At 38.4% G+C, this 27,993-nt stretch overlaps 2 protein-coding genes across 2 annotated transcripts; one reads left to right on the top strand and one right to left on the bottom strand.

Moving 5' to 3' along the window:
* Positions 1-330: 330 nt before the first annotated feature.
* Positions 331-15,242, bottom strand: Psa (puromycin-sensitive aminopeptidase). The gene is made up of 12 exons (XM_074091024.1): positions 14,715-15,242; positions 13,682-14,637; positions 13,248-13,437; positions 12,714-12,827; positions 12,296-12,430; positions 11,322-11,414; positions 10,182-10,331; positions 9,435-9,712; positions 6,296-6,515; positions 5,643-5,765; positions 4,657-4,877; positions 331-1,067 (listed from the first exon to the last, which is right to left on the bottom strand). Exons 1-11 carry the CDS (start codon positions 15,084-15,086, stop codon positions 4,665-4,667), a joined length of 2,844 nt encoding a protein of 947 aa, XP_073947125.1. The 5' UTR covers positions 15,087-15,242; the 3' UTR covers positions 331-1,067; positions 4,657-4,664.
* Positions 15,243-15,451: 209 nt separating this feature from the next.
* Tmx3 (Thioredoxin-related transmembrane protein 3) lies at positions 15,452-27,537 on the top strand. The gene is made up of 8 exons (XM_074091028.1): positions 15,452-15,858; positions 16,097-16,346; positions 17,864-18,047; positions 18,462-18,606; positions 18,677-18,899; positions 19,122-19,338; positions 22,836-23,031; positions 24,922-27,537. The coding sequence occupies exons 1-8, from the start codon at positions 15,819-15,821 to the stop codon at positions 24,942-24,944; spliced, it is 1,278 nt and encodes a 425-aa protein (XP_073947129.1). The 5' UTR covers positions 15,452-15,818; the 3' UTR covers positions 24,945-27,537.
* Positions 27,538-27,993: the final 456 nt, after the last annotated feature.

The following is a 27,993-nucleotide window of genomic DNA, read 5'->3' as shown; positions in this document are numbered from 1 at the left end:
AAATTAAAATAATATTTTACATATTATAATACATGTTAAGTCCTGTAATTATATAGCTTCTCAATTCCGCAACTTTTCTGTAGCCACAAACAGTCATAGAGACAATTGATTTCCTATAGCTTTTGAAACCTAATTTTATCAACTCGCGATAATTTTCTAAAAAAGTTTTGAAACAATTTTAGGAAATTAGTCGGGCACATAAATTACATTAACTCTATGATTAATTTCCATAGTGACTTGATCATAACTATGACAATTAGTTAATATGATGTACACATTATGTAATTTCAAGATTGCTACTTTGTGCGACAAAGATCTTAATGAACGTGAGTGACGTTTGCACGAGGGCACTTAAATTATTATTATTATTGGTACTTTGAATCCCAAAATACAAGCTAAACACCACTAACAAAAGATGCAAACACGGCAAACTGTAAAAAGTAAAGATTTGAAATACAGCCGCGTTAGTTCCGTTTTTTGTTACGTTCATTAAAATCTTTGGTTTTGTTACAATATTTCCAACTGCCAAAATTACAAATCAATCGAATATCGGTACTCTGTAGGCACTTATTGATGAAGACTTTGCACAGAATAAGCATATACCGGACTAAACATGCGATTTTTATATTTATTAGGTTTAAAAATAAAAAACAAATTTGATATGGATATTGACAATTGCAGCAACTTTTTTGCTAACCTTTCTGTGATATCAAAATCGCATGGCGAGTCCGTTTCATCTTATATCAATCTTCATAATAAGTGTCAACAATTTATGCTGTGATTGATGATGGAAATGTTAATATTCTAAGTTATACTTCGAAACATCTAAAATAAGGTGCTCATTATTATGATCTTACAAGAATGAAAGTAGGAAAGTAAGCGTTCAGTTGAAAACATGTGCAGACAATAATAAAATTAACAATATTCTGAAAATACTTTTTCATAGTGGCATGGTGTATACGTAGATCATAGATCAAAATGTCACCCGGAAATATAACTCAACATGATAGCAGCTCGGCTCGGTAAATAGGTATTTCGTTGTAGTTTCAGTCTTGAGTCATTTGGTCCTGAAACAAAGATAAAATCGTTATAACAAAAGTTTTGACTTAAGGTAGCTAAAAGAATCGTATTTGAATAGTTTACTGTTGCACCGCAGTCAGTATTCCATCTGTCGCACCGCAGTCAGCATTCTGTCGGCATTTCCAGTATAAGACTTTTTTTTCAAATGAAGAATTTTTGGGTTTTTCTTACTCGGAACTAAGGACTATTAATTCTGTACAAAGACAATTTTCCTAATTGGATTTAATGGAAACATTAAATTTTTATGTGTCCGTTTTGTGACGAGCCATAAAATACAGACTGTATTTTTTATAATTACAGTATAATCTGACTAATCCGGCACCCTCCGCCCACGCCTCCCTCGCCCCTCTGAGCCTATACGCTCCAGTCGCGGCGTCGTCGTCTAGTATTTACCTTTTAATTACATTATAATATGTATTCTCTCTATGAAATGCTTTATTTTATTAATAATATTTTTTTCTCTATAATCCATTAATCCGAACATTCCAATAATCCGGCACCCTCTGGTTTATAATAGAGCTGGATTAGTGAGATTATACTGCATTTTTCACACAGACTTGTATTTTCACAATTTTAAATAGAGTTGATCACTACAAGTGCACGGTGAAATTTGATCTTAACAAATATTACACGTTAAATAAAAGCTTGACAGAATGGTACCATCAGCCAAAAATGTGGTCTACCACCCTAAAGTTTATAATCGTTTGCATGTCATAAAACAATAATGCCAATAGACGTGTCTGTCAACTTGAAAGTTCGACTTTAGCGACATATATTTGGTGGGATCTTGTTTAAAAATTGATAGACCACTTATTTCGCTGATGGTACATCTACAATGAGAACTCAAAGTCAAAGTCAAAATATCTTTATTCAATTTAGGCTTATCACAAGCACGTATGAATGTCAAAAAAAATCTACCACCGGTTCGGAAAAACCTCTGTTGAGAACTGATGACCATATACTCCAACAGGCTTTACACCGGCACATTTCTGTTGGTCACTGCGTAACTCTAGAACGTGACTGTCCGCTTTATCCGCCGCGTTCTAGATGGCGCGATTTACGTGCATTCACAAGTTTCGAATCGCATGATCATGCATGAGATACCAGAGGCTCATACATTCCGTCTAAATGAATCGAGTGCCAGTCGCGGGAACCTCGACTCGCGTGTGTTGCGCGTGACTCGAGGCACTAGGAACGGCCCTTTGGGCCCTTGATTTGTCTAACTTTTTTTTGTCTAATTTCACTTTGTCTAACAAATTTTACTATAATGAATAGTTTGTCGAAGTCAATTTGTATATTTCATTATTCATAATTCTTATTTTGTCTAATTTTCATTTTCACTAAATGATCATAATTTGCATAACTCTTGTTTTGTCGAATATTATTTTATCGAAAACTCACTTTTTCGATTCTTATTTTAACTAATCATCATATAGCCGAATAATGTTTTAACTAACATCATTTGCATAACCCTTGTTTTGTCGAATATTGTTTTATCGAAAACTCACTTTGTCGATTCTTATTTCAACTAATCATCATTATAGCCGAATAACGTTTTAACTAACATTGGATTGTCTAATATCGAATTATCATAATATTTGTTTTGCTTACTAATGTTATGCCTAATTTAATTTTGGTACCTAAATGTTTATTATAAAATAAGATCAATTAGGTAGTTTAAAATTGAAATAAATTAATCCATATATTTTACTATTTATTCGGTTCAAGGAAATAACAATACTATCTTTTAGACTTTTAGGTATTTAAAAGAATGTAAACAAACCATTAAAGAGGTTAATTCTGAGACAATGTTTGGTTCCTGTTCAATATTTATTATTTTAAAATAAATGAGCAACCTACGTCAGTTCGTTCAATTCTAATAACATGTAATTACGCTTAATTTTACTGAATATGTACACATTTACGAATACAAAAATATTTAATTCATGTAAAATGAATATTTAATTTCTAAATTGTCACTAAAAATACCCAATCTTGCAGAGGTTTAAAACGCAAGGTTTTATTTAATCAGAATGTAATGCGACTAAAATATAAAGTGTCGTATTTACGTGATTTTTAACTTTTTCGGTTTGACATTCGCCATTGCTTGGTGTAATCTGATACGAGTGCGATACTTGTGGTGTTTTAGAAATTTCATTTATTGTTCTTCTTTATTAAGTTCGTTGTTTTCTGTTAATTTGTTTATTTTGTTACGGAGTTGTGTATTTTACGAAGACATGGGTGATGGCGAGCCGGGAACTAGCCGGGCTAGTTCCTTGCTTACATTTCCTTCTCCGAAGAAGAAGCGAACTAAGACAGGACATCTTCCATCATTGGAAAAGAATGTGCTTGTGAACATATTTAAATATGTCGAAGAAACGTGGCCAAAAGATAGAAATTCATCCAAAACTGACATAACTCAAAAAACCGCCAGAAAGATGGCTGTCGATTCCTACCGTGTACAGTGTTTTCAAAGAATACAAAACCCACGATTGTGTTCTATCTCCACCGCCACCTTCGACAAAACCAAGTTTAGTGAATAGCGTTGATTATATTGACTCGGATGGTATTGCGGTGGTGGATTAGTAGATAGGATATTGATACCACACAACATTTTAATGAAAGACTAGCAATTACTTTATTCACCAGTGATATTATTGATTATTCAACAACGTTTAGATTTCATGCTTTTACATAAAATGGAATCATTATAAGAAGTCTAATAGCGTACCTATTTGGTACTAGCTACATTTTAGATTTTTATTCTCGTCATAAAGGTTCACAACCTCTGGATCTGTCATTTTTGACAGCTCTCGTTTGTTTACATTATTTTAAATACCTAAAAGTCTAAACTATAAACATACTGGGAATAGGTACTACGACGAGCGAAGTGAGTGAGAGTGTGTCAGGTAGAACTGCGACCCAGCAGTGAGCGAGCCGAGCGAGCGAAGCGAGCGTACCGCGGGAGCGGCCGGCGAAGCGCCAGAACCGACTTTGTTTTATGTATATACTGTATTCGGATTAACCGTGATTAGAATAAATAAAATTATGCGACATGTATTTTAGACAAAATATAATTATTTCAGTCAAACATTATATGAAACAAGTTCATACAAAATGAAATTTGCTACATGTATGTTCGACAAAACATAATTATGTCAGTCAAACGTTATACGAAATAAGTTTGTACAAAATGAAATTATGCAACACGTATGTTAGACAAAATATAATTATGTCAGTCAAACATTATACGAAATAAGTTTATACAAAATGAAAATTAGGTCATTTAAAATGAAATATTAGGTTAAGTTATATTAGGTTACCTAAAATTAGGCAAAAAGTTGTTAGGCAAAACAAGGTACAACCACTAGAAACACAGTTATTGCGTCCAGTACCCGCGCGATACTTGGTAGTAGACATTGAAAAAGGAAATGAATGCACGTAGCTCGCAACTGGACGGACTATAAATCACGTCATTTGAACAAGCACTAACAGCGATACTTAGCCGCATAGTGCTTACGTAGCCTTAAGGACAACAGGATGCCGTGGTGGTAATGTCTTAAAATGTGTAGTTACCGGGCGCGTCAGTGGTAGGACTGCAGGTAGGTTGTGGTGGAGGCGAGGTCGCGCCGCAGCCAGGCCGCGTTCAGCCGAACAGTCTCGAGCGCCTGCTGCACGGAGCGCTCGGTGCCCGGCGACTGGTGCGCGCGGAAGAACTCCTCGATCTCCTGCGCGGCTGACTCCGACGCGAAGTTCTCCGTCGTCGACTTCACTAGTCGCGCCAGTAGGAATCCGCCCTGAGCAAATTTTTGTTTAATGTAAGATCAATAAATAACCTGATGGGAATAAATCACCGTCGCTGATGAAAAACCGCAAAACGAGGGGTATCACAGCCTCACAGGTGCGTTGCCGGCCCTTTGAGATATTGATAGGCTCATTTTACATTAACATATAATCTGTTCGCCTATCCTTGAGTTTTCCTTTCCAGTTTAAGTTAGGATGAAAATATCCCTTTTAAGGATGAGTTCGCCTTTGTACTTTTTTTGTTTTCTAGTTAATTTACTGTCATATGATGCAAATGGAAAATGGACAACTCGAAATTATACCACAGAATAAGTAATAGTACAAGTACAGAAGGCACGATTCTTATGCCTAAACGTCACCTTTGTACGGCAGTGAAGCTTCTGTTCTGTACTTATTCTGTGGTATAATTTCGAGTTGTCCATTTTACATTTGCACCAAATGACAGTAAATCTTATTTTTGTGTTTTGTGTACAATAAAGTATTTACATACATACATACATTATAATTTTTAAGGTAAACTTCTTTTTGTTGTAATTAGACCACATTTCAAGTAAATTAGACCACTGGAAGCGAGTGAAATTCGATTTGCAATATTTGACCTTAACAAACATACAAGCAAATAACCTTTTTACAATAAAACCTTGTAAGAATTAAACATAACAGCTAGCTCTTCATTGTCTTCCACAAAATATGGACCCTTAATTATAAAACAGAACGAGAACAAAGTCCTTTAAAAGGAATTTCTCGTATAATTATACCTGGTAGCGATCCATGAACTCCTGCCAGTGGTCCTTGAAGAATTGCCACGCCAGGTCGCGCCCGTTCCGGCTCACGGCCACAGACACTATCACGAACACCGTGTCTTGAGCACGCACTTCGTCCTGTTGTAGTAAAAAAAAAAAAAAAAACTATTATATGAATGTTTCATGTGTTCGACCACTTTTAGGCTATGTTCGCACTATGTGGTTAGCCTCGCGGTGTCCCTTCTCAAAGTATCGCTTCGCGTTTAGCTACATAGTGCGTACGTAGCCTTAGAGCCAGCAGCAACAAGGAGCGCAGATATAGCTTGAAGGTAAAGTCGAAGAACCCGACTCAGTTAACAGAGTAGAACCTGTGTGCTACTAAAATGGTGTACGGTTCCACCCAGGCATATGATTCAGTTTCCTCTGTCTCTGTTTTTTTGGACAAAACAAACAGAGACAGATCTTGGCTTATCCACGATGATATTGCGATGCCGCGTAACTTGCAATTTCTAATGCCGCGTAACTTATAAAAAGAGCTGAGATATCGCGGCAGGTATATATATAAACACATAGACATTAAATCTAAAGCCTTCCAGCATTTCATTGTTGGTCACGCGGCATTGCAGTGTCATCAACTAACTATACTAGGGTAATCAGTGCATTCTCACCGAGACAGCAAACTCCAGCACTTTATTGAGCAGCTGCGGGTCGCGCACGGCGCCGAGCGCTCGGCTGATGCGGTCCTTTTCCTCGTGCAGGTCTGCGGAGCGGTAAAGCTGCAGGAAACGCTGGAACGTGGGCTCGTCCGCCTCCGCTAGCACCGCGCGGTAGCACGCCGAGCGCAGGTCCGCTGGCAGCGTGCACGCGCCCGACACGTGCTTCTCGAAACTGCAACCACCATCAATGTTAGGCCACGCGCGCACCTGTGATAGGCCCAGGCCGCGCTACGGCTAAACCGCCGCGGTTTTCAACCGCGTGTCTTTGCGAATCAAGAAAAGTAATTTTTCATCACACTTGCTCGTAAACAGTGTCGAAACATGCAGGCTACCTTGGTTGCAACCCCCAAATAAAACCCTCGACCTTAATGTGCTTGTCATGAAACTCGTGGTCGGTAAATGAGTCATTGCGCGTACAAATTTTCTTGTCATGAAGCCCAAGGCCGGTAAATGATTCAATGTGTGTACTGATGGTGCTGCGCGCACTGCTGCTGAAGAACCAGCACACGCACGCTGCGGCGGAGAGCGGCGCTACTAAGAGCGCAGCCTAAAGTATCGCCAATATTTGGAAGAATTATATTTTTTCTTTTAGAAATATAAAATTTTAATCTCAAATGTGATAAAAACATTGTATGTCGCACGGGCGGTACTAGAATTACGAACATCGACTCATTAAAGCCCCCAGTCTTCGACTTCGGGCTTCTAATAGACTCTCGTTCGTAATTCCTTATTTACCGCGCTTAAGACACAATGTACTATAAGCGGCCGCACTGGCGGCTTTAAGTTTACTTGATTCACAAAGTCACGCGGTTTACCCGTATTGCGGCCTAGGCTATAGTCGGATTTCTGTTTTTAGAATGAGAAAATTATAGAGATCTAACTGTCACCAGTACAAAATGTTATCCCGGTTATCCGTTTACGCGGCACGCCTAACTTTACTCGATCGAATGATGTGGTAGAAAATAGCGACCAACGTCGACCAAGAGCCTACCATCGATCGACGATCGATCGATTGGTATGATAGAAAATATCGATCAACGTCTACCAAGTCTCCAGAAATTACGTCTTTACTGTCATCAGCTAGTTGATTGTTTTTTTGGAGTCTTTTTGTATTTTTTATTTCAACTCCAAATTTGTTACTTTTACGGGTATCCCGTGAAACCATATCGAAACTACAAACTGAGACATGGATGCACAGAAAAACCAGAAAAAGAGACCAGCACTGGGAATCGAACCCAGTTCCTCAGCAATCCGTGCTGCGTGCTATAACCCCTACACCACTGCTGGACAGGGATCTAGACACGAATTTTTCCTATGCATACATATCTCAGGTTGCTTATTTCTAGTATGCTACTTAAGCAGCAGCACTAGCGACATCTATGTTTCGTCGAGAGACGTCACATTCTTTCGGAACTAACCGCTCACCCAGACAAGAGATGTCGCTACTAAGCAATCAAATTAAATAATTAATTTGATTTGATTTTAATTTGATTGCTTAGTGCTCCCCAGCGCTGGTCTCTTTTTCTGGTTGTTCTGTGCATCCATGTCTCAGTTTGTATTTTCGATATTAGCTAGGTGGTTTAGCGATAGTGTTATATTAGCAAAATTGGAGGTCTAAAGCTGCGTTTCCACCAGAGATGTGAGAAGATGCGTTGTGAGGAATGTTTTTCATGAACCAATAGAAACACTTCATTTACCTATTCTCGCTTAGCACCGCTCTAGTGGAAATAGCCCAGAGGAGTGAGGGTAAATGAAGTGTTTCTATTGGTTCATGAAAAACACACATTCCTCGCACATCTCTGGTGGAAACGTAGCCTAAGGTATAAACCTTATTATAACTCGGACAGGCTTAGTTAATTTAAAATTTTATTTTCATTTCATTTAATATGGTTTATTTAGTTTACTGTTTACATTTATAGCTTATTTAAATATGCAGCCTTTAAAAAAAAAATACTCCGAGCAAAGCTTGGTGGTCCCGGTACTCACAAAGACATTCCAGCCTTATTACGGCACAGGCCTCCTCTCAGAATGAGAGGGCTCAAGCAGAGGTTGATGGGTTCAAACCCTGACCCGCACCTCAGAGTTTTCGAAATTCATGCGCAAAATTACATTTGAAATTTATCACAAGCTTTACTGTGAAGGGAAACATCGTGAGGAAACCTGCACACACAACATATAAACAATAGCATACTAGCAAACCGCAATTGAATGAGAATGAATACTGTGCGAGAAAGGGGAAGTGGACTGTATGGAAACAAATACCTTACCAGTTTTACAACCATATCATACCTTTTATCACTTTAAGCACAAAGAACAGCCAAGTGGTGTTATCTACTTTATCATTTCCAGTTATAACAGTGCTGTTTATCAATTAATGTTACATGCGAATTCATACTGACTTTTCGCTTAGTACAGTTCAACTTAACGTACATGCTGCTCCATAAATTGAGTGCTCTCAAAACATCCAGAATTATGTTAAATTCACTTTAGTTTAAACCGTTCTACTAAGGCTAAGCTCGCGTTGCGAAACATCACCATATGGAAATGTTACGAAACCACATGCACGCACGTCCGAAAAAAAAATCACGCGAATATAATTCCCAGACCAAATTCGAGTTTCGCGGCAGAATTCATCGCACCGCTGTGCAATTTAATTTCACGCACCTTTCTTTTCTCGAATCTTTAATGCACCAGTCGTACGTCTAGGAAGATTACCTGGGCGACCGAGCAGCGCACGGACTAGAACACAAAGCACGCCTTTTCGCAGAAATAAAACCAAGCAAGAACGATTTTAAGCCCCCAAAAACCTTCACATAGCAAATTTAATCAAAATCATTAGAGCTCTTCCCGAAATTCTCGAAATAAATAAATACACAAGAATTATTGCTCGCTTAAAGATAAAAAAGATTTAGCCCGTAGATTATAAACTGTTTGCAAACAAAAAAACTGTCAGATTTCGCAGCACGAGCTCACCGTAAGAAACGGCGATGAAGTCTGCACTAAATCGCAAGAACGCCGCCGGCATCTTTTCAAAGTGAGAACGCTCACATGAACAGAATAACCCAGTTACTTAGCAAAAACTTATGCTTACCGATTTTTAGCCTCTTTAATGGTCTCGGGGTCTTCGAAACTGATCATCTTGTTGAGCACGAGGCTTCGCAACAAAGTGTCGAGGTGACTTTCCTTCTCGCCCGCCTCCCAGCCCAGTCGCCGTGTCACGGGGGTGAACAGGCGACGCCCGTAGTTCTTCAGAGGCTTGTCCAGAGCGGTGTGCGAGAACAAAGCGCTCAGCTTCGACAAGCAGTTTGAGATTGATGACCAGACGGTGAAGTTAGTCTCGTTGCTGAAGGCCTCGATCAGTTTCAAGGACTGCAATAAAATATTTGTGATTTTGATTTGCTTGTTTATTGGTAAAGATGTAACGACGATTCGGGCGCAACCACGGATAAAGTTCACGTTCATGAGTGGTCATTTAGACATGTTAATGTCTGATCAATACATAAAGGCTAGTGTACACTAAAATGCCATGAAAACAATAAAGAACGGTTGGCACCGCGAACGAACCGCACTCATTAATGACTTAGTTTGACCAACTTTCATGCAGCCGATCGTTGTACGTTAAACTGAGTCCGTACGGAGTCCGCTCAGCTCGCAGTGTAAATGGGGGCTTGAGATGAAAAAAAGATAGAGTACCATTAACTGGACAGATCTAGTGATTAATATTTTTCCATGTTGTTTACACACGTTACGTCGCGGTTAGCCGCATAGTCTATAGGTACGTAGCCTAACACAGCAAGTTAAATAAAACTAAATGGCGATGTTATGTTGAACATGTTACCTCGTGGGTGTGCGTGTGCCCGGCTTGGACGAGCGCGAAGCAGTCGTCGAGCAAGCCGAGCCGGTCGAGCGGCGGCAGCGAGCCGTCGCGCACCGCCGTCACCAGCTGCGCCAGCATCGAAGGCTCATACCGCGTGCGGTAGTACCCGACCTGAATGCACCCATTACATTATTGATCCCTTCAAATATCATAAAAAATAATTCACAACAATATATTTTGACTAAACAAATTATCTCAAACATGCTTATTCGTTAGAAGGACTGTGGTTCTAGGGCCTCCGCTAAATCGCGCGGGTGCTCGCGCGGCGTGGTTTAGCTAGATGACATGAAACAAGCACACCGCGCGCCCGCGCGATTTAGCAGAAGCCCTTAACCTGACGCATACTTTATATGACTAAAGGCTACTGTGTTTTTCTTCTTTTTTACTTACAAAGGATTTGGCGCCTACGTATATTAAATACACTATATAGAGCAGTGTTTCCAAACATTTTTCAAGGCCACTTCTTTATCTGGCCCTAGCACCTCATTACCATAATAGCAGATCCCTAAAAACTTAAACTTGTGAAACTCATTTAAAATTTAACTTTCATTCTGGTATTGTCTGCGCACCCCTAAGGGACTGTGGACTACAGGTTGGGAAACAATGCACTAGAGTTAAAATAATAGTTATTTCAAGCTTTATTATTTAAACTTTCAATAGCATTTGCTTTTTTTATGTGTTTACTCAAAATTAGCACAATAGAGAATAGAAAATATATGTGCATCACATTTTTTTTGTGACACTATTGTAAAAAAGAACAACAAACCAGCAAAATTGTCTTATGCACAATTAGTTATCCCAACGAGACTTGAGTATTTATTATGCTATGATAATATCTCTGCTAAGGCCTAAGCTAGATTGTTTACTTTTTATAAAGCTTCGAGTGCAATAACTAAATTATTTATATGGTTTATGGTGTGGTTTATGGTGGCGACTGAAAAACAGCATCTGTTAGCCAAGGGACTTTGTTCTGCAAGGCGCAGGCATAAGCTGAGTCGCTTTCCCTTTTGATAGTTTGATTGTATTATTTTGTGATGTATGTATAACATGTAAACTTATCTTTTATTATTTATTTATTTATTAGTTTTTGGAGTAACTTACAGTGCCAGGGTTAAGTTTGACCCATGAAGATTCTGAAACATTTTCTAATACAACTTCTTGGCTCTTCTTTTCTAAAACAGTTGAAAGCGCCACCTGGAAAAAAGCGGATTATTATTAAACATTAGCTTCGCCCCCGTTGCAATATTTCTAAATTTTCTCCCATAAAAACCTTCTCCTGACAATAACGAACACAACAAAAAATAAAAAATGAAATCGGTCCAGCCGTTCCCGAGTTTTGCGCTTAGCAACACATTTTACGATTTATTTATATTTATATAGAAGATAGAAGATTTATATAGATAACACAACAGTTACTCAAACTACATTGTGCAATTTTCTCAAAAATAACAAATCAATAAACTAACATAATGGAAATATCTAGTGTAGTTAAAATAATCTATATAGTGCAGAAAATTGATTGTAATTTTTAAGCTATGTTTTTATTACATGTGTAACTATCACCATGATTTAAAATATTAAAAGCCATGAAGCTGCTTTGTTTATCTACAATACTATTTATTTATTTCAAAATGAATTACATTATATTCAGTCTTTTTGAATTCTAATGTGGTCAGGAGTTCAGACGTTGGACATTTGCAATCTTCATCTGTACCATCGAACATTTGTTGCAACTGCAATTCATTGAATTTTAATATTTTTATCATGTAAGGAAGTTGATGTACACTATCAAAAAGGAAGTACAGGCGAAGTAGGTCAATGCTGCTTCCCAAACAGTATGGCTCACTGATAAGATTATCTTATCAATATTATTTTGATTTTAAAGGACTGACTTATCACTGGAAAGTAAGGACATCACAATAATTGATGAATCATATTCTATTCGAGTTTATATTATGAATCTTGTCATAATATACAATCATATACATATGTTGCCTACTTCTAAACAGCAAAGTAAACACTTGGTGTGGAGATCCAGTTTATCAAAACAGGAATGGTTTCATGTGCATGTTTACCTTGGCTGGGTGTTCTTGTGTCGAGATTGTGATGGGCACCATCCACAAAACATCATCTCCTTGGCTACCATCAGCACAGAACTTCTGCTGAGTGAGGGTCAACACCCTATCAGAACCCTTTTGTTCTGAGTGCACCTAGGGACAATTACAATTAAATTTATACATTATAACAAAAGCTGGTATAATTATCAAAGGTATGTTGACTTAAAAACAATACTTGTGCACACAATGGGTAATGAATATAACTTACTTATTAATGCAACATGATTGTGTTGTATATTTAATGAACCTATTGTTACTAATATAGAATCAACAAATATGTAGAAGGACTAGTCATCTGCTGATTATTTGTTATTACAATTTTGACATATACATACATAACCAGCAAAATGGAATTGGAAACAGAAGAGTTACCAACCTGTACAACTGGGAATCCCATTTGTTTGGTCCATGTGGACATTACAGCACCAACAGGTTTGTTTGAAGCTTCCTCTAAAGCAGCCCAAAGGTCCTCAGTGAAAGTATTTTTGTACTGAAATTTGTATAGACTTATCAGATTGTTGTCTTTGACAATTATTTGTTTTGATAGGTGTAGAATTCGCCTGATGGATCATTTTTTTTACATGTGGGACATATGGATTGAGGTTATGCTTTTATATAAATATAAATATACCCACACTTATAGAAAAAAAGTACAATTCAAGAAGAAGTTTTCTTCTATTTGACTATGCCGGAAAAGGTAAATAGTATTTAGTTACTCCAGCATGTACAAAAATACATGAAATAAAGAGTTTGACAAAAGAAGATATCAACATTGATTTATATCTCTGCCATCACATTTTTGATTACAAGGGATTAGAGATAAGTTGATAGAGGAGATACTTGAAAGTCAATGTTAAGACCTCCAAAACATCTGTAAATCTTTATCTACATAGGAAACTGATAAATTCACCTGATGCCTGGTGAGATAGATATTCATTCCCTTGCGGAAATCATCATCACCAATATATCTATGCAGCATGCGGATGACAGAGGCACCCTTGTTGTATGAGATGTCATCAAATATTTCATCTATTTCAGAAGGGTGACCCACAGGGACCTCAATAGGATGGGAATTTTTCAAACAGTCTAATTCTAGAGCTCTGAAAATGCATTGTTCTATTAATAGTTGTGAAAACACTGTATGGAAACAATTAAGGTGACTGAGCAGTAGGTATGTACTTGTGAAAATGCTTGCTCATGTACTACATTGGACATGAGCCAATTCTGCACTTTCAATTACACAAAGACAATAAAAATTAATGAGACATGCCAGCTGTACAAACTTTGGTCTTTCAAGTGTAAATAAACTTTAATGATCTATTAAATAAAAACATGCATACATACCTGATGTAAGTTTCTGTGACAAACTGAGTCCAAATATCATATTCAGGGAACAGATGGTCAACACACAAGAATTCCACAAAGGAGGCATAGCCTTCATTTAACCAGAGATGAGTCCACCATTCCATAGTAACGAGGTTGCCAAACCACTGGTGAGCCAACTCATGACCAACCACCAGAGCAATCCACTGCCTCCTGACAGCCGATGTGTGTTCTTCATCCACTAGAAGGCATGTTTCTCTGTATGTTACCAGACCCCAGTTCTCCATAGCTCCAGCTGAGAAGTCTGCTATAGCAATCAGATCAATTTTAGGCAGTGGATAGGCTATGTCAAAGTACTCTTTGTAGTAGGGAAGGACACGAGCGGCCACTTCAAGGGCAAACATGCCCTGCTTGCTCTTGCCAACAGGAGTATATACGCGCACGAGCACGCCGTCGCGGGAGGTCTTTTCCACATAGTCGTATTCGCCAACAACAACGGCCACCAGGTATGTGGACATGATCGGCGTGGTGTCAAAGCGCACGTAGCGTGTGTCTCCGCAGAGCTTCTCCTCGCGTACGGGCATGTTGGAGAGCGCAACGCGATCAGCCGGCACGCGCAGCGAGATGTCGAAGGTGGCCTTGATGGCGGGCTCGTCCCAGCACGGGAAGCAGCGGCGCGCGTCTGTCGCCTCGAACTGCGTGACGGCCGCGTGGCGCTCCTCGCCAGCCGGCGTCAGGTACTTGCTGCGGTACAACCCCTTCATCTTGTCGTTGATCTCGCCCGTAAACTCGCACAGGAGCACCGCCTCGCCTCCCGGCAGCTGCTCCGCGAACGCGATGGTCGCGGTTTCTTCAGCCGCGCTGAGCCGCACCTCCGCAGGCGACAGGGCCGGCCCGCCATCCTCGTACTCTAACTTCACGCTCTTCAAATCCAAATCCAAACAGTGCAGCACTATCTCTTTGGTAGGATTGACGATCTGAAAGTGAATACGTCACGTTGAAAAGAAACGAGATAATTTGCGACGGCCGGACGAATGATGAAATTGCCTCTTACCGATACTTTCACTGCTGTCTTTCCCGTGAACGTTAATTTCCCGAGATCCGGCACCAATTCTAGATCATAATGTTTGGGCACAACATTTAAGGGGAGACGCTGAAACGGTTTGTTTTCGGGCATTGTCACTTTTTCTTTCACTACTGTAATTGTTGGCCGCGCAACAGAAAAATACCGTAATGACCGAGTGACAGAGTGAACTCGCCGCGCTCCCGCGCCGCCAATTGCCCCCCTCGCGCGTCCGACTCTCCCCCACTCCGAATAACGGTATTCACTCGTACGTAACAACTTACAATGGCGATTTAAATTAATGCAATTTTCAAAGCCAAATGCAAATGAATTACGTATGACGCGTAGTAACTGTAGCGTCATGGAAAGCGATATCGCGATGACGTTGATGAAAGTGAAAGTTATACTGCTCGAGAGAATAGAGCAAAGGAATAGAGTTGCATTTATGTTAGGTTGTATATACTGAAAAAAAGAATTTGAGGTTGGAATGGTGAATGAAATCCCGTGAAATCCGTCTTTTTGACGTATCATACCATATGACAGTTGGATAGATAAGAAGAAATCGAGAAAAATATATATTTAGTGAGAACGCAGTAACTAAAAAGTTTCGGACAAAGTTAATAAACAAGATCTATTCTATTTCGAGAAATTATGTAAATTACATAGTTACAATAAGTCTATTTCGGGAAATTATTTTTGCATGCAAGTTTATAAAAAAAAGTAAAAAATTGGCATTACTAAACTTTTCAGTTTATTTCTGTAGCTGAAACACGTTTGACATTCAAGTCAGCATGACATGTACACTAGGCAACATTGATTTAAATAAGTCCTTATATATACTGTAGTCTTTGGCAATCAATTTTTGCCCTTAACAAAGAAGAAATAATACCTAAATTATAACTTTATAAATGCTTTACTGTGGTTAATATTGTTCTCCTTCTTTCAGCATTCGGAATTATAGTTTATAGTATTGTGTATTGATTTTAAGCTTATTGCAGTAGTATTAAGTAAAATAGTATTAAATGAGTACAAACATATTATAAATATTGTGTTGAACGTTCTGTTGTATTGCTTTGTAAAGTGTAGGTTATCGAAATGAATAATATAATTAGGATTTGGTTGATAGTATTTACAGGTTAGTATATTTGCTATTTATTTTTCTTTGTTTATATTAGAGGCCGTCTATTCCTTTAAATTACGTCTTACTTAATTAATGGTATTGCATAACGGATAGAATAGTCAGTTTTTATATTGTTTGTAGATAACATTTTTAATGGTCGTAACAAATATTTTAACAACAAAAACTTGCCGGCCAATGTTTTTCCTCCTCAATTTATTTAGCGCCTAACCTTAATCGTGTATTATATTTTTAGCGATCTATGGAGTATCATGCTCAAGAGTGTTGGAGTTAAGTGATAAATTCATAGACATTAGTGGTGATGGCATGTGGTTTGTGAAGTTTTACGCACCGTGGTGCGCCCATTGCCGCCGTATTGAGCCCATATGGGCCCACGTAGCCCAGTCACTCTACAACAGCCACATCAAGGTGGCCAAAGTTGACTGCACAAGGTTCCCTGCGGTGGCAACCCATTTTAAAGTTCGTGCTTATCCAACAATTTTATTGTAAGTACTTAACAGTATCTTAGAGAATTCATGTGACCCAATTATTTATAATTCTAAGTCAGCAGTTATTCTTCTTGTAATAATTATTTGTTTGTAAATGCTTTTTTTTGTCAAATAAATAAATAATGTTTATTTTATTGTACTTGTCCTTTGCAACCAACAATATCATTTGACTTAACTCTTGGTAGTGTGAGAGGGACTGGAGACTGCTACATGAGGCCTTTGCCTAATAAAAAACACAGATTGTTAAGATTATTATTATTATGATTGCTGTTTCAATATTATTTTTAAAGTTTGCATCTGAAATAAAAGGCTTAAAAGTAAAATACTAGTCTAGAGTGATATTCATTAACCCCTTTTATAAGGGAACTAAAAAATACCACATTCAAGTGTCATTTGTGTTAATAAGCACAACAACTGCGGATTTAAATAAAAAACAAAAAGATAGCATTATTATTTGGCAAGGACCCGCGTCGCGTACCAGTGGTTCAAGTTGATAAATTAAAACAATCAAAAACCCGACTGCCTTAAAAGATACTAAAAAGAAGAAAACAAGTCTAGTGGGCTAGAACTTTGTAGCTAACTTAAAGTTCAACAGTCAGGACCCATTAGGTAATCATTTTTGAGCATTTTTTAGTATTTTTTAAGGCAGTCGCGTTTTTTGATTGTTTTATTTCCCACTTTTCTGTGAAAATGGTATATAAAAACGATTATAAACTATATATATATATATTTAGAATGGTCTAATTATAAGCTTTCATTTGATACCCCACTCGATAGGTTTGAATAAAAAACATTTTTTGAATACTTACAATTTGGCGCCAAAAATCCGCCATTTTGATTTTTCAAGAATTTTATGTACCCAGTGTCACTTGCGTCATCAAGACGAATCCAATGACGTATCATTTATCAAAATCGGTTGAGCCATCGAGTAGTTACGAGAGGACATCGGAATAGACATACATACATACGCGCCAAACACATAACCCTCCTTCTTCGCAGTCGGGTAAAAAAGCAACATTCAGAGTTTTACGCAATACGAAAAATAGCTATGTAAAAGCAGTATATAGTAGTATTTTTGGTAACACTTGTCCTCTCCATAATCTAGGCATTCACTCCAAAAATTCCAATGGCTGATAAAATAATGACTCTTAATGACAAAGTTAAAAAGCCGTGGTGGCCTAGTGATTTGACCTATCGCCTCTCAAGCAGAGGGTTGTGGGTTCAAACCCCGGCTCAACCCCTCTGAGTTTTTCGAAATTCCTGTGCGGAATTACATTTGATATTTACCACAAGCTTTGCGGTAATGGAAAACATCGAGAGGAAACCTGCGAAGCAATTTAATGGTGCGTGTGATGTTCCCAATCCTCACTGGGCCTGCGTGGGAACTATGGCCCAAGCCCTCTTGTTCTGAGAGGAGGCCTGTGCCCAGCAGTGGGACGTATATAGGCTGGGATGGGGATGGGAATGACAAAGTAGGGGTTGAGTTGTAAATTTTAGGTTTCTATTAATTTCAGCATCAAAGGATCGCATCATCATGAGTACAATGGAGAGAGAATGAAAGATGACATGGTAAACTATGCGGTGCGAATGTCCCAGCCAGCTGTACAGAGGGTGACTCAGGCAGATAGCTTTGGATATTTGAAGGAAACACACCCTATATTCTTTGGTTTTGTTGGGAAGCAGCAAGGACCATTATGGGTAAGCAACTAAATTTGAGTGTCATGAAAAAAAACCCTCAGAAGTATTAATGCAAATTGAGAGTCTGAGGATTTTCCATTTAAATTTAAAAAAAACAATTATACATTACATACTTTTCCTGTCTCTTGGATTAATGTGTAGCAGACTTAAATAAAAACAACTGACAGCATAGCATATAATAGTTGTAATTTGTAATACTGTACACCATGTTTTTCTTGATTTTCACATAATTAATTATCTTTATTCTTGATTATCTTTTATGCAGTACCAATTTTAAACGGTATAGAGTTAGGCCACATCTTAGACAAATTAACTTTATTTGACCTGTTGAATGTTCCCTTAAACTCAACAGAAATCAAATATAACACATTGTATACTAGGTTTTACAAATAATTTATTTCATTTTATTTTTAGGATATGTTTATTATCCATGCTGACAAGTATCAACCTCATACATGGTTTTATGCAATGTCGCATGATATTGTCAAAAATGAATTGAATCCACCAAATGACTCAGCAATATTTGTCTACAAAGAGGAGGAATCATTCTTCTTTGGTGGTAAGATTTGAAGTAATGGAAGCGTTGTGAGACATAGACTATGTTTTTATTGTCCCATCTTATTTTTCAGCTCACCCTGGTTTGTTAGAAGATAATGAAGCCTTGAATAACACTTTAGATAAATGGATCAATTCTGAAAGATTTGGTTTTTTCCCTAAAATTACTAGGTCAAACATCAACCACCTAATGGACACTGAGAAGTACATAGTGATTGCTGTTGTCTCTGAGAATAAGCTGAGCGAGATAACCCAAACAGAAAGAGATTTTAAGGACATGATTGAAGGAATTATTAGGTTAGTAAATAAACAAGACGTGAATGAATGAATGGTAGCATGCATACTGACAGGTCTGACACCAATGTAATATACTTTAGGAAAGTATCCTGCCACGGAGCAACAGTGCTTGTTCTTTTAATGAAAAAACAAATATTCCATTCATTTATTTATACAAAATTATAAATAGTATTAAGCATTCAAGCTGTGGTTGTTGGATTTGTTTTTATTTCATATTTACAGGCAAAAGCGAAAAACATTACATTCTCGTTTCCAATTTGGATGGATGGGCTCCCTTGAGTTAGCCAACTCTATAGCCATGTATGAGCTGACCGTCCCCCACCTTCTGGTCCTCAACTCCACCACGAGCCACCACCACATGCCTGATGATGACCCTGTTCTCATGACACCAGAGGCTGTTTTGATGTTCCTTGATCAAATCCATAATCAGGTTGCACCGGTAAATAATTTTGCATATTTTGTTTCATTCTAATCAACTTTTTTATTTATTTATTAAGCTTGTTTATTCAGATGCAATCCTAATACAAAATAATGAAAATAATTATGTAAATCTTAACCTATTAATTATTACACAACAGTATTTTTCATTTACTTTTTATTCAGTCTTCAGCATCTGTGTGCCTGTTGGCAAAGGCCTCCCCCAGCAGTCTCCAACTCAAATCAGCTATTGTAACACAATTAAATAAAAAAATAAACTTCCTGACATAATAAATAATAATAACGCTAGAAACACACAGGCGCCGGAGGTGGAGCGGTGCGGCGCAGCGCGGAGGCGGTGCCGGTTGTAATATTCGAGCTAAGGTGAAAGAGGGCACACAAGAATACCGTGCCACGCTTATTTCCCGCGCGGTGTTCTGTGTGCCCTCTTTCATGTTAGCTCGAATATTACAACTGGCAACGCCTCCGCGCCGCGCTGCACCGCCCCGCCACCGCGCTCTTTAGTGACAAGGGTTTAGAGTGATGATTCATCACATCACATTCATACATCACTGATGAATAAGAGCACATACTACTACGAATAGGTGTAGTTGCGTCTAAGCACAGCGCAAGAGCTGCTGCCCGAGTCAGTAAGTCACAAAAAATTCTGCTTGAGCGCCATCCGTAAATTATAAATAATAATAAAAAAGTACATCACAAATCATCTGTCGGTTTGTGATACAGGAACAAAATGATTGAGATGAATGTGACAAGTGGGCCAAAAATGATCACTAACCTTGGTTAGGTTAGGTTAGAAAAACCTCCAACATTCGAAAATACAAACTGAAATATAGATGCATAGAAAACCAGAAAAATAAGACCGGCGCTGGAAATCGAACCCATGTCCTCGGCATTCCGTGCCACGTGCTATACCACTAAACCACCACTGGACAGTGATACAGACACGAATTTCTCCTATGCACCACAGATCTCAGCTTGTTTGTTTTCTTATTTAGTCACTTAAGCAGCGACACTAGCGACATCTATGCTGTAGCCCTCATCGAGAAACCTTTCATCAGCCCAATGGAACTAACCGCTCACCCGGACAAAATGTCGTTATTAAGCAATCAAATTAAGATTGTTTTTTTGGAATCTTTTTGTATTTTTTATTTTAATTCCAAATTGGTTTCGATATTGATTTTACGGGATGACAGTAAAAGTAACAAAACAATTGGAATTAAAATAAAAAATACAAAAAGATTCCAAAAAAAACAATCTTAACCTCCATCATTGTCATTTCAAAGTTTAATATATCAAAAATTGGTCAATTGCGAGTCGGACTCGTATGTACATGAAGGAAGGGTTCCGTGAACAGTTCAGTAAAAGTTTATCTTAAAATTCTTCTAATATTTTTTTTGTTGACTGTATTTTATGCCCCTGGTTACGAAAGTACTCGTCGAGACGACAAACGAGTCCAAACTCGATGCGGTCGTGTCGTTTATCACACAGTTCCTATGGTCACCAGCTAGCTTTATCATCAGATCAAGCTAGCTTGCATTGCATTGTCATCGGATTTATACATGCGTGTAAAATTTCAGCTCAATCGGTTGAAGATATCCACTTCAAATTTGAGCTGAAAGATTCCACCCGCCCGAGCAATAGTACATTCTGTCTTAAGGGCGGTAAACAAGGAATTACGAACGAGAGCTTATTAGAAGCCCGAAGTCGAAGACTGAGGGCTTTAATGAGTCGATGTTCGTAATTCTAGTACCGCCCGTGCGACATACAATGTTTTTTATCACATTTGCGAGTAAAATTGTATATTTGTAAAAGAAAAACTAATATTTATTCAAAAATTGCCGATACCGCTGACTACGCTCTTGACAGCGCCAGCCTCCGCGCCGCCCTCCCCCTCCCCCCGCAGCATGTGCCCGACGTGCACGCGCCGCGCTCCTGCACGCCATGCAGTATCCTACTCATTTACCGACCTTGGGCTTCATGACAAGAAAATTAGTACGGGCAATGACTCATTTACCGACCACGGGTTACATGAGGAGCACATTAAGGTCGAGGGTTTTATTTGGGGGGTTGCAACCAAGGTAGCCTGCATGTTACGACACTGTTTACGAGCAAGTGTGATGAAAACATAGTTACATTACACTGCAAATAAATATACTTAATGCTTGGAATAAGTTTTTGTTAAAAAAAAAATTTAATACAAGCTTTTTTTTGCCGAACGTAGGTACTTTTTGTTGACTGTACTTGCATTGTCGTCTAAAGTACATATCTGTACCAAATTGAAGGTCGGTACTATTAACTATTGAGAAGTTGCCTCCTGCAGAGAAGATTCTGGCAGGACCACCAAGATGTCACTACCAAATTATTGTATTGTCTGTCACCAAATTTACTTAAATTTCAAGTCGATCGGACCACTGGAAGTGGGTCAAATTTAGCTTTCAAGATTTGACCCAAACAAACAATAAATAAATAAATAAACAAACAGGGCAAGCTAAATAAAAGCTTCTAAAATATCGCCGAAATGTAAGCACTTGTGCAAGTATTTCGAATAAAAAACAATTGGAATTCTCATCCTCTTTAGTTCTGGCTGTTTGCTTCTGAAACCATTGCCCGTGACGCGCCGCGCGCGGCTCAAAAAAAAAAAAGCTGTCAGCGCGGTTCATTCTCAGGAAATTCGCCGGACTTCGTATGTTATGTAATTAAATAATAAGAAGATCGACTAGTGAGAATAAATTTTAAACTGTATTATAAACCTTGTAAATAAATACTTAGTATGATTTTTTAGTGTAAAAAACAATAGGTAAACAATACTATGTAATACGGTGTGGAATTGGCGAGCGCTTTATCAAAGTTGGCTTCACTGAGGTTTGTGGTTCATAAATTGCTTTATTAATTTTGCACAAAAACGAATAAACCACACAATGAGACAGTCACTATATTATATTTTATTATCGAAGCTTTTATAAAACATCATTAAAATCGAAAAAGGCTAATAACGCCTACCAACCAAAATACTCTGTAAAAACACGTTTCTTGTATGACGACCCCCTTTAATTTTTAACTTTATTTTTAGTATTTGTTGTTATAACGGCCACAGTAATACATAATCTGTGAAAATTTCAAGTGTCTTACTTTTACGGCTTCAGAGATAGAGCCCTGTGACAGACGGACAGACAGATAGACAGACAGACAGACAGACAGCGGAGTCTCAGTAATAGGGTGCCGTTGGCACCCTTTGGGTACGGAACCCTAAAACCCGCATCAAAATTGGTCTATCAGCTTGAGAGCTGCGATGCCATAGACAGACAGACTCCCCAGAAAACAGTATACTAGATAACTAATAGACATTACAGCCTGGGCGGCTACTAAGAAATTCGAAAATCGAAGTTCGTATCGTGCCGTTCCTCGTATTAAATAATATTAGTGTCAGCGGGACGGTAAGATACGTAGTTCGAATTTTACACTTTGCAATATAAGCCCTATATATGCGTGTGTATCCAGGTATACGGCGGTAACAGTTGGCCGGTGCGCGTGTACCGAGGCTTGTTTGAGGCGCGGACGACGCTCGCGAGCATGTGGCGCGGGAACCCCGTCCTGACCGCGCTCGTGTTCGGTCTGCCGCTCGGCTTCTTGTCGCTCATTTGCTACTCCGTCTGCTGCGCTGATATACTGGACGCCGAGGAAGAGGAAGTCGCAGGTATTGACCAATAGTTACCTATTATACATGTTAATAATAGGTCTTGACATCTTTTACAGATGATTTAAGTAGCATCACGTCGACACTTGCGCTCGTGACTGAATAGGCCGATTCGGGACTGGATCCTCCGGCCACACCTATTATTATTATTAGTAGGTACTTGCCTTATATGGCGTAGGAGACACCACATTAGATAAATCTCTCCAGTTGGATATTACGTAGGTACCTATGCGTACGTATTTTCACATAGACGTAGCTATCATAGATCGCGGGTGAGCAAAGTAATTGGTTTTGGTTCATTGATATGAACATTCACAAAGTATCGCCTGATTCAATTTTGTTGCCCGCAACTTTGTGTGCGTCCCGCGGAAACTAACACTGCATGAAAAGTAGCCTTTGTTGATCAGGCATACTTAGGGGCTGTTTCACCATCCATTGATTAGTTTTAACTGGCGGTTAAGTGTGATGCCGTCTCTATTGGTTTTGATCGAATAGACGGAGACGGCATCACATTTAACCGTCGGTTAACGCTAATCAATGGATGGTGAAACAGCCCCTTAATGTATGAAGCATTTTACGTTAAACTAAACTCAACTAATGCAGAAAGAAAAGAAATTGATCAGCAGTAATGTCTACTTGTCGTTTCGCTATTGTGCAGAAAAATGTTGTGTAGGTAGGTACTGTAGGTAAATGTTTAATGGCTTGGCCTAATTAGCGCAGGGACGTTCTTTACCAATCAACAACAAAAAAATTTGACGGCACGGCACATTATTGTCACACGTGGTTATCTTTGGTCATAGAAACATGGGTGTTTTATTCACGATTAAATTTAACTTGTTTTGCGTGCCGCCTGTCTACGTGTGTACTTAACTCAATAACCTAACCAACAAAAAGATGGAAAACCCCCGACTTTGTCACTTCAAAGTTCAATATCTCAAAAACGGCTGAACCGATTTTGACGAAACATGTCTAAGAACAATCGCTAGAAAACCTGATTTCAAATAAAAAAAACCGCATTCAAATCGGTCCACCCGTTTAAGAGCTATGGTGCCACAGACAGACACATAGCGATCAAACTTATAACAGCCTTCTTTTTGCGTGGGGGGTTAAAAACGTACTATTTTGTACAGTGGACTAAGCCTGTTCCGGGCTCGGGTGGCAACTCTGAATGAACCCAGACACTTAGGAGTCGATTATAAGTACAGTCGAGGAAACTGAATCCCGGATCAGGGTGGAAGCATAATCAATTTTACTATAATTTATGTGGAAAATGTATGGGATGTCAACATGACACTAGTAAATAGCACAAAGGTATCACCCGTGTACGTGATTCAGTTTCCTCGACTGCACCTAGCTTATCTTTAGCCTAATTGAGGACTTGATCAAGACTTGTGGACATTGAGAGGCCCCCTGGTACTGCAGGATGCCCCCTCCGTCCCACTGTTAGCCGATAGCCACTGATTTTGTAAGAAGTCCTTATCCTACTAATATTATAAAAGTGAAAGTTTGTGAGTGAGTGAGTGTGTGTTTGTTACTTCTTCGCGCTGAAACGGCTGGACGGATTTGGATGAAATTTGGCAAAAAGTTAGTTTATAACCTGGATACCTATGTGTTACACATAGGCTACTTTTTATCCCGATATTCCCACGGGATAGGGATGAAATCTCGAAATAACAACCGCTGGGTTTAGAGTCATGAAATTTGGCATCGGTGTTTTAATTTAACGTCAATGAAAACCACGATGTAATTTTAGGGAATTCCCACGAGATTTAATAGAATCCCGGAATTTCAATTCAACTGCTGTATCTAATAAATGTAAATGCGTGCGAAGCCGCGGGTAAACGATAGTTTGAGATAATTTGTTATTGAGCCAATTGTTTTATCTTTCAGAAACCCACGAGAAGAACGATTAAACAACCCCAAAGTGACTAGGTATTGGACGTCAGACCAGTGGCTGAATATCAGCATTAAGTTCGTATTTGTGTTGTCAGATTTTTAATAGGTATTTAAGTTATAAAACTATGTCTAATTTATTTAAGCCTCGTGAAAGTTGGGACTCCAACTCAGATCTCTTGCTCGTATTTCCATCCATGGACGTACTATCCAAACGGGACCAAGTACTCTGAAAATTCGTATTTACGAAAATGAACCATATCGCAAGGAGAGAAAGTATTTTTTTCCATAGCGCCTAATATAAAGGCTAATCCACGATGAGAGGGATAGTTACAACCGATGCCATTTGTATCGTTCTTTCATCTTGCCAGCCAATAAAATACCATTATTTAAAATCTAACGACTATGTACATGATTTTTGTGTGTCCTTCTGTCCTTACTGTAGTCCAATTTACTATTATTAAATAAAGTAGCTGACTTACAATATTAGTTGCCGAGTACTTAATCAATTTAGAAAATAATATAATTATCGATAACTTGAGTTATGTCAATTATTGTTCGTAAGTTGGCGCACGATTTTTCATAATTTGTTGATATTGTAAAGATGGCATATTGCCTTGCATAAGCAATTTTATTAACCCGTTGCTTAACTATACATAAAACGCGGACACGCCCAAAATAGGGTTCCGTAGCCATTAGGAAAAAATTAAGTTATATTTTTCTAAGGATTTCGTATTTTATACGGAATCTTCCAAGTTTAGGTATATTTTATACCTTAGGCTGCTATTTACTCTTAAACTACTTATAATTCTCAAGCAAACTTAGCCGTTATAGTTTTCCTTGAAAGTTTGATATACACTAGCTAATGAAAAACCTTAGGTGATTATAATAAACAATGAGCAGGAAGATTGAACTTGTCTCACAAAAATCTTAGGTATGGTCACCCTATTGAAAGGGACAAAGGGCATCGGTACTAGCTATCTCGTTCGTCGTGCTTTTGAGCTGAAAGTGCTCGGTCCCGTTTAGGTAGTACGTCCATGTTTCCATCCGTCTGCGAAATGACCACAGAATGGACAACTGCCGCTGTCATTCATGTGCAGAATAATTAAGTAGGATATGATCGAATTGAAATTTAGTACAATTGCATAGTAAGGACATATGGCATTTTTACTGTTTAATTTCAATGTTTTACCAAAGTATTTTACAATAGGTAGTCAATTTTAAAAACATTCATAAATTATTTTAAAACGAATACTTTACTTAAAATAACTAAGTTTTGTGGTATTTTCAAATGATGTTACGTATATAGAATTTAGGAGTTCTCATAGGAACGCTTCGTTGTCGGCCTGGTGGACCTCTGTCGGTCACTAGAAAATTGACATCAAATTCTAAAAACTATGGTCTTTTCAGGCTGTAAAAAATTAAGTTTCGAAGTCGTGGCTATCAAAAGACGTTTTGAAAGGGTATTTTTTACTTTTGTATGGAACCCTTAGCGCGCATGTCCAGCTCGCACTTAACCGTTTTTTATTATTTATTAGGTCTATTAGGTAGACTACGCGGTTATCTGAACCCGATAGCGCGAGTGACCCTTATTTTTTACTGTGAACACAACAAAAACTATTGGTTTGTCCTCTCTTCCCCTTAACACCACATTAATTTGGATGTAGTGTACTTAATAGGCCTGAAAAATAGAGACCCTACAGTATTCTTAGATCTTTTTTATTCAATGTATTAAAGTTTCCCTCGAAGGAATTACTGTAATTTAAATATGAATGTTTTGTTAATGTTTTATTCTAACCAATAGATAAATGGCTATCAAATAAGAAATCTGTTCACATGATGAATGTTTCTTTCAATAACAGCATGTTTTGTCTTATCAAACATTAAAAGGGTATTTACATATAAGTTACTTAGTTAAATCGTACGAAGGTGAGGCGATAAGAACTATCAATTTTTCAATCATGTGCCATAAAATTTCTACAGGGAAAATAATTAGTACCTGCTATCAAATCAAACAAATTAGTCACGGCATACGAGTAGGTTAGCCAAAGCAGCTGTCCCAATGCTGACGAGGATAGCATTAGCTACATGCTATTTTCTCGCTCAAGAACCGTAAAATAGAGATGTAGATCCTGTGCCAATAAGAGAGTACATCCTACTAATATTATAAATAAATGCAAAGGCGAAAGTTTGTACGCGTGTGTGTGTTTATGGCTTTAGATAAAATTTGGTATGTATTTACCATCAATCAGCCAAATATGTGGTCTACCACCCTAAAGTTGATTTATTGTTTGCATATCATAAAACAATAATGCGAATAGACATGTCTGTCAACTTGAAAGTTCGACTTTAGCGAAATATGCATTTGATAGGATAGAATAGATCTTGTTTTAAAAACTGATAGAGCACCACATTGGCTTTTTTCAGTGGTGGCGATCATGGGTTGGCGCCCGGGTGGATTACTTCTACCTATCTAATGCCGCATTTACACTCGCGTACGAGTCGCGAGACGAGGTACGAGGCGAGAGTGTAAATCCCGCATAAGTAATTAATTCCCGCAGGAATATTGTAAAATCCCGGAATTTCTATTCAACTCATAGTCAAAATACCATTAACGGGACTTATCACGCTAACACACACGAGTAATATTTACCTCGACGTTTCGGCAACATTGCAGTGGCCGAGGTCACGAGCAGGCTGAAGTGTGGGGTGTCAAGTCTGCCTAGCAGCGTGATAAGTCCCGTTGGTGGTAGACTTATAGTGAAAATCACGAAAGTTAAAACGTTTCTGTTCAACTGTTGTATCTAATGATTTTCGCATGCGAAGCCGCGTGTACAAACTAGTGTATTGATAGTTGATCATAGATTGTTCACACTGCCAGCGAGAACTACGATGTGCTACAACTACGGCGGGAATTTGAGGTGTATTTTCTAGTTCGCTTCTAAATAATCGTCGCCAATGGGACAGCTGCTTAACATGCCAATAATAGAAGCTGATTAACTCTCCGAATAAACGATTTTAATGTTTTCTTACATGTTTTTACATTACATTTGTATTTACTTCGTGCAT

The sequence above is a fragment of the Choristoneura fumiferana genome, chromosome 8 (assembly GCF_025370935.1).
Source record: "Choristoneura fumiferana chromosome 8, NRCan_CFum_1, whole genome shotgun sequence".
Classification (NCBI taxonomy): domain Eukaryota; kingdom Metazoa; phylum Arthropoda; class Insecta; order Lepidoptera; family Tortricidae; genus Choristoneura; species Choristoneura fumiferana.
This window is presented reverse-complemented; position numbering and strand designations above follow the sequence as displayed.

Coding starts and splice junctions, on each gene's coding strand:
- Psa (XM_074091024.1), bottom strand. CDS start 15,086: ATGACGCTACAGTTACTACGCGTCATACGTAATTCATTTGCATTTGGC. Junction 11,415..12,295: donor CACAAGAACACCCAGCCAAG/GTAAACATGCAC, acceptor GCTTTTTTCCAG/GTGGCGCTTTCAACTGTTTT. Junction 9,713..10,181: donor GGCACACGCACACCCACGAG/GTAACATGTTCA, acceptor ATTTTATTGCAG/TCCTTGAAACTGATCGAGGC.
- Tmx3 (XM_074091028.1), top strand. CDS start 15,819: ATGAATAATATAATTAGGATTTGGTTGATAGTATTTACAG. Junction 16,347..17,863: donor GCTTATCCAACAATTTTATT/GTAAGTACTTAA, acceptor TATTAATTTCAG/CATCAAAGGATCGCATCATC. Junction 18,607..18,676: donor GGAATCATTCTTCTTTGGTG/GTAAGATTTGAA, acceptor CTTATTTTTCAG/CTCACCCTGGTTTGTTAGAA.